We start from the raw sequence: 7500 nt of genomic DNA, 5'->3' as shown, positions 1-7500 counted from the left end.
TTTTTCTGATGACATCAGAGATCTCACTGTGCATGAACATGATACGTCCTATGGCAGTCGAGGGATTATGAACTGTTCACCACAACAACAAAACGTCCTCCAAAGAGTATTTCTCCCTGCCAAAGCTGTTTGTTCTCTCTCCACATTTACACATAATTTCACAAGACTTCCATTCACAACTGTTCCAATGACAAAAGCGTAGTGACTGGTGTTCGGTAATAGGGAAAGATCTAGCCGCTAAAACATAATTACGAGTTACATGTGTACACATGCACACACACACACACACACACCTGAAAAAATTATCTGGCATGATGCTGCATGTCATTTTCTACACCAATCATACCCAAATACATGTAGACACAATAAATAAATAAATACGGATGGACTCAGTATCATCCAGTCATCAATGAAGACAAAAATGTCGGACTTTGCTTTACTCATAAAAGAAAAAAAAAAAAAAAAAGAAAGAAAGAAAAAATGCTGGATATGCAAATGCTACAGCACTTAAGACTGTATTGTATTGTATTGTATTGTATTGTACTGTATTGTATTTCTCTTTTTGTCACAACAACTTTCTCCATGTGAAATTCGGGCTGCTCTCCTCCGGGAGAGTGCGTCGCTACACTACATCGCCACCTTTTTTTTTTTTTTTTTTTTTTTTGTATTATTTCCTGCGTGCAGTTTTATTTGTTTTTCCTATCGAAGTGGATTTTTCTACAGAATTTTGCCAGGAACAACCCTTTTGTTGCCGTGGGTTCTTTTACGTGCGCTAAGTGCATGCTGCACACAGGACCTCTGTTTATCGTCTCATCTGAATGACTAGCGTCCAGACAAGTCACCACTCAAGGTCTAGTGGAGGAGGAAAAAATATTGGCGGCCGAGCTGTGATTCGAACCAGTGCGCTCAGATTCTCTCACTTCCTAGGCGGATGCGTTACCTCTAGGCCATCACTCCACATAGACTGCAAGCACGCACATGCACACACACACACCCAGAGGGACAGTCAAAACACAAAGGAAGAACAGACAGAGGAAAGACAGACAAAGCAGACAGGAATCTGAAGGGCAGGATAAGACAGACAGGAATCTGAAGGGCAGGATAAGACAGACAGGAATCTGAAGGGCAGGATAAGACAGGAATCTGAAGGGCAGGATAAGACAGACAGGAATCTGAAGGGCAGGATAAGACAGACAGGAATCTGAAGGGCAGGATAAGACAGACAGGAATCTGAAGGGCAGGTAAGACAGACAGGAATCTGAAGGGCAGGTTAAGACAGACAGGAATATGAAGGGCAGGATAAGACAGACAGGAATCTGAAGGACAGGATAAGACAGACAGGAATCTGAAGGGCAGGATAAGACAGGAATCTGAAGGGCAGGATAAGACAGACAGGAATCTGAAGGGCAGATAAGACAGACAGGAATCTGAAGGGCAGGATAAGACAGACAGGAATCTGAAGGGCAGAATAAGACAGACAGGAATATGAAGGGCAGGATAAGACAGACAGGAATCTGAAGGGCAGGATAAGACAGACAGGAATCTGAAGGGCAGAATAAGACAGGAATCTGAAGGGCAGATAAGACAGACAGGAATCTGAAGGGCAGATAAGACAGACAGGAATCTGAAGGGCAGGTTAAGACAGACGGGAATCTGAAGGGCAGGTTAAGACAGGAATCTGAAGGGCAGGATAAGACAGGAATCTGAAGGGCAGGAAAGACAAACAGGAATCTGAAGGGCAGATAAGACAGACAGGAATCTGAAGGGCAGATAAGACAGGAATCTGAAGGGCAGGTTAAGACAGGAATCTGAAGGGCAGGATAAGACAGACAGGAATCTGAAGGGCAGGTTAAGACAGGAATCTGAAGGGCAGATAAGACAGACAGGAATCTGAAGGGCAGGTTAAGACAGGAATCTGAAGGGCAGGATAAGACAGACAGGAATCTGAAGGGCAGATAAGACAGACAGGAATCTGAAGGGCAGGTTAAGACAGGAATCTGAAGGGCAGGTAAGACAGACAGGAATCTGAAGGGCAGGTAAGACAGACAGGAATCTGAAGGGCAGATAAGACAGACAGGAATCTGAAGGGCAGGTTAAGACAGGAATCTGAAGGGCAGATAAGACAGGAATCTGAAGGGCAGGATAAGACAGACAGGAATCTGAAGGGCAGGTTAAGACAGGAATCTGAAGGGCAGATAAGACAAACAGGAATCTGAAGGGCAGGTTAAGACAGGAATCTGAAGGGCAGATAAGACAAACAGGAATCTGAAGGGCAGGTTAAGACAGGAATCTGAAGGGCAGATAAGACAAACAGGAATCTGAAGGGCAGGTTAAGACAGGAATCTGAAGGGCAGATAAGACAGACAGGAATCTGAAGGGCAGGATAAGACAGACAGGAATCTGAAGGGCAGGTTAAGACAGGAATCTGAAGGGCAGGATAAGACAGACAGGAATCTGAAGGGCAGGTTAAGACAGGAATCTGAAGGGCAGGATAAGACAGACAGGAATCTGAAGGGCAGGTAAGACAGACAGGAATCTGAAGGGCAGGTTAAGACAGGAATCTGAAGGGCAGATAAGACAAACAGGAATCTGAAGGGCAGGTTAAGACAGGAATCTGAAGGGCAGGTTAAGACAGGAATCTGAAGGGCAGGTTAAGACAGGAATCTGAAGGGCAGATAAGACAGACAGGAATCTGAAGGGCAGGATAAGACAGGAATCTGAAGGGCAGGATAAGACATAAAGGAATCTGAAGGGCAGGTTAAGACAGACAGGAATCTGAAGGGCAGGATAAGACAGACAGGAAGAACAGACAGAGGAAGAACAAACAAGACAAACAGCGGAAGGGCACATACAACACATACGCAGGATGGACAGGAAAAACAAACATATATATAATTATATATCTATGTAAATATAAAACACAACACAAAAAAACCCCCAAAAAACCCCCAATCAAAGCTGGATACCTCCAGGAGCAGAGAACCCAGAAAGTCCGTGGCGACAATGGACGGCTTGCTGGAAGACACCTGGCTCTGCTGTACAGCTTCACTGGAGGAGCCGCTCTCTGCAACACGGCCACATCAATCCTATCACTCACTGCTTGTACCTCCCAACCTGGCTGAAATGAAAAGTCACTGTGGTGTGCAGCTTTGAAGTGCAGTTAATATTACAAGTTGTGTGTGTGTGTGTGTGTGTGTGTGTGTGTGTGTGTGTGATTTATATGATAGTCCGTCGTGTCCGACTATGACCATCAGAACAGCAGAGGGGGCACCTGCTGTTCCCACTATTTGGGCTAGAATTTGATTATAGTGGAGAATGTCTTGCCCCAAGTTACATCCCCTCTCTCTCGGCCAAGAGGGTTTTAGAACAGTCGGCGCTGGGTTGATTCCCAAAGGCCAACTAGCCCCCAAGACTGCAGCACTAAGAGCCAGTGCAATTTTGCCTCCTAGTTTGAGAGTCATAATCCTTCACAAAAAACTATACTGTAAATGATTTCCCTTTGACTGGAGAAACCAGCTCTCACTTTGCTGTTGGCCCAAATGTAAACTTATGTCAATCTGATTATCAGTGCTGCAAAAGGGAGTCACTACTATCTTTCTGTGTGCATATCAATGGTGTCATGGATTTTGCAGTACAAAAGAAAGTGGAAGATAAATAAGAATGTGTGTGATCAATGCTGCAAAAGAGAGTCACCACTAGCAATCCATGTCAGCGTTCGGTGGGTTATGGAAACAAGAACATACCCAGCATGCACACCCCCGAAAGCGGAGTATGGCTGCCTACATGACGGGGTAAAAACGGTCATGCACGTAAAAGCCCACTCGTGTACATGCGAGTGAACGTGGGAGTTGCAGCCCACAGACAGTAAACCAGCGAGTGAACACAGTCCTGAACTGACCAGGCTGAGCGGAAGCAGCGGTGGAAGGGGCAGCGGTGGAGGGCTTGTTGGAGGAGGCGGAGGAGAGGCTGATGTGCTGCTGCAGCTGGGACACGGTGTCCTGCAGGGAGGGGGCGTCACTCTTGTCGGGCTTGAAGGGCGACGAGTTCATGTCCGCGATGCTGGCAGAGATGAACTCGGCCAGCTCCTCATAGAGGTGCTGGTCTGCCGCCACACGCTGCTGCTGCTGCTGCTGCTGCTGCTTCCCCGCCCCACCCGCCTCACTCTTGCTGCTTCTGGAACAAATAATAATCATAACAATAATAATAATAATAATATCACTCTTGTTGCTTCTGGAACAAATAATAATAATAACAATAATAATAATAATAATAATATCACTCTTGCTGCTTCTGGAACAAATAATGATAATAACAATAATAATAATATCACTCTTGCTGCTTCTGGAACAAATAATAATAATAACAATAATAATAATAATAATATCACTCTTGCTGCTTCTGGAACAAATAATAATAATAACAACAATAATAATATCACTCTTGCTGCTTCTGGAACAATTAACAACAATAACAATAATGATAATAATATCACTCTTGCTGCTTCTGGAACACAGTCATAATAACAACTATAATAATAACAATAATCAAAATGACAATGATAATAATAGTAATAAGAAGAAGTAGTAGAAGAAAAAACAGCAATAAAATAAGAGGACGAAGAAGAAGGAGGAAGATATAGAAGAAGAAGAAGAAGAAGAAGAAGAAGAAATAATAAAATAAGAGGAAGTACCAGTATCAGTATCAGTAGCTCAAGGAGGCATCACTGCGTTCAGACAAATCCATACATATGCACTACACCACATCTGACAAGCAGATGCCTGACCAGCAGCGTAACCCAACGAGGAAGAAGAAGAAGAAAAAGGAAAATAAAGAAGAAGAAGAAGATGATGATGATGATGATGATAAAGGAGAAGGAAAATGAAGAAGAAGAAGAAGATGATGATGATGATGATGATAAAGGAGAAGGAAAATGAAGAAGAAGAAGAAGATGATGATGATGATGATAAAGGAGAAGGAAAATGAAGAAGAAGAAGAAGAAGATGATGATGATGATGATAAAGGAGAAGGAAAATAAAGAAGAAGATGATGATGATGATGATGATAAAGGAGAAGGAAAATATAGAAGAAGAAGAAGATGATGATGATGATGATGATAAAGGAGAAGGAAAATAAAGAAGAAGATGATGATGATGATGATGATAAAGGAGAAGGAAAATAAAGAAGAAGAAGAAGAAGAAGATGATGATGATGATGATAAAGGAGAAGGAAAATAAAGAAGAAGAAGAAGATGATGATGATGATGATGATAAAGGAGAAGGAAAATAAAGAAGAAGAAGAAGAAGATGATGATGATGATGATAAAGGAGAAGGAAAATAAAGAAGAAGAAGAAGAAGATGATGATGATGATAAAGGAGAAGGAAAATATAGAAGAAGAAGAAGATGATGATGATGATGATAAAGGAGAAGGAAAATGAAGAAGAAGAAGAAGATGATGATGATGATGATAAAGGAGAAGGAAAATGAAGAAGAAGAAGAAGAAGATGATGATGATGATGATGATAAAGGAGAAGGAAAATGAAGAAGAAGAAGATGATGATGATGATGATAAAGGAGAAGGAAAATAAAGAAGAAGATGATGATGATGATGATAAAGGAGAAGGAAAATGAAGAAGAAGAAGAAGAAGAAGAGCAAGAGCAAGAACAAGAGTGGAACACTGGCCTACACGTCTACCTAGGAAGCAAGAAAATTTGAGTACGCTGGTATGAATCCCTTACTCCCTCCTAGTATTTCACACTCCTCCACAAGACCTTCAGTGGTGGTCTGGAGCCAGTTGCATGGCTTGGTTCTAACTTTTTGACAGTTACACGTGACTAAATGCCTACGTTGACCGAACTATGCCATTGGTCAGTTCCATACTACACACAGTTAGTAGTGGATTATGACCATACTAGACTCTTCCATCCAAGCAATGCAACTGGCTCCTGGACACTGGACACCCAGTCATTTGAATGAGAGGAGACTCCATGCGCAGCATACACTTAGCACCTGTGAAAGAACCCCACGGCGACAAACAGGTTGTTATTGGGAAAATTCTGTCGAAAAATCCACTTTGATTAAAAAAAACAACAACAACAATACTTCAGTCCCTTGCTGTAGTCTGTTGAATGGAGGTAGTTCATTATTGTTTTTTTTTAACTTCAAATTTTTACTTGTCTTTTCGATTTGATTCTTTCTTTTGACACGCACAGGCACGACAGGAGGAGAAGAAGAAGAAGAAGAAGAAAAAAAACAAATTAACAAACACACAAACAACAGAAGCATCCACTTCAGCATGGTGATAATTATGCTTTTCTTTAATCATAGCAATACTCTGTCCAAGTGGTAATCAACAGCATTAACAAGCATCACCTTCATCATTTGCAAATGCTGGCATATAGCAATTTCTTCTTCTAGATGAGATGATAAACCGAGGTCCCGTGTGCAGCATGCACTTAGCGCACGTAAAAGAACCCACGGCAACAAAAGGGGTTGTTCCTGGCAAAAATTCTGTAGAAAAATCCACTTCGATAGGAAAAACAAATAAAACTGCACGCAGGAAAAAATACAAAAAATTGGGTGGCGCTGTAGTGTAGCGACTCGGTCTCCCTGGGGAGAGCAGCCCGAATTTCACACAGAGAAATCTGTTGTGATAAAAAGAAATACAAATACAAATGCAAATAGATATATGTGTATTATGGATATTGGGTTGAGCTGGGCTGGGTTGGGTTGGGTTGCGTTGGGTTGTACACTGCAGTGCACTGCATTGCATTCCATTTCACTGGCATTGCATTGCATTGCATTGCATTGCACTTTTGCCACAACAGATTTATTTATGTATTTATTTACTTATTTATGTACGCTTATCTATTATTTATCAACCCTTTTTTTTTCTCAAGGCTGGACTAAGCGTGGTGGGCTATGCCACTGGTCAGGCATCTGCTTGGCAGATGTGGTGTAGCGTATATGGGTTTGTCCGAACGCAGTGACGCCTCCTTGAGCTACTGAAACTGAAACACAACAGATTCCTCTGCTCTCCCTGGGAATTTCAAGCCGATCACCACAGTGCAACAACATTTTGGTCAAAAGTTTAAATGTATACATATGCCACCTACCTATCACTTGTGTTTGTGTGAGTCAAGTGTATTGCATCTTGCTAAGCACTAAGTACTATCCTTAAAACTAAAGCCAGACAGATGATGTACTCTGGGAGGAAACAGCCACAACACTCTTTGCCAGTACTGATCATAGTCAACATGTCTCCATGAAAACAACTTACACAACACAGTGCAGCCCCCCCCCCCCCCCCCCCCCCCCCCCCCCCCCCCCCCCCCCCCCCCCGCCCTCTCCCCACACACACCCTTTCTCTCTGAAGGCTAAAGCGAAATGAGGTGAAAGGTGGGTGGAGAGAGAGAGAGAGAGAGAGAGAGAGAGAGAGAGAGACAGAGAGAGAGAGAGAGAGAGAGAAGACTAAGGACACCCCCCCCCCCCCTCTCTGCCC

The 7500-nt window shown here is 42.8% G+C and overlaps 1 protein-coding gene across 3 annotated transcripts in view; it reads right to left on the bottom strand.

Annotated features, from left to right (window-relative positions):
- The window catches only part of LOC143291220 (uncharacterized), a 172309-nt gene that overhangs the window by 89071 nt on the left and 75738 nt on the right, over window positions 1-7500 (bottom strand). For all 3 annotated transcript variants that reach the window (XM_076600986.1, XM_076600985.1, XM_076600987.1), the window contains exons 2-3: window positions 3899-4173; window positions 2967-3064 (exon numbers count right to left, since the gene is read on the bottom strand). In XM_076600986.1, the coding sequence (XP_076457101.1) occupies window positions 2967-3064; window positions 3899-4049 (249 nt within the window). In that variant the 5' untranslated portion in view covers window positions 4050-4173. The remainder of the gene's footprint in view (window positions 1-2966; window positions 3065-3898; window positions 4174-7500) is intronic.

The sequence above is a fragment of the Babylonia areolata genome, chromosome 16 (assembly GCF_041734735.1).
Source record: "Babylonia areolata isolate BAREFJ2019XMU chromosome 16, ASM4173473v1, whole genome shotgun sequence".
NCBI classification, from domain to species: domain Eukaryota; kingdom Metazoa; phylum Mollusca; class Gastropoda; order Neogastropoda; family Buccinidae; genus Babylonia; species Babylonia areolata.
Note: the sequence above shows the minus strand (reverse complement) of the source record. Positions and strands in the feature narration are given on the sequence as shown.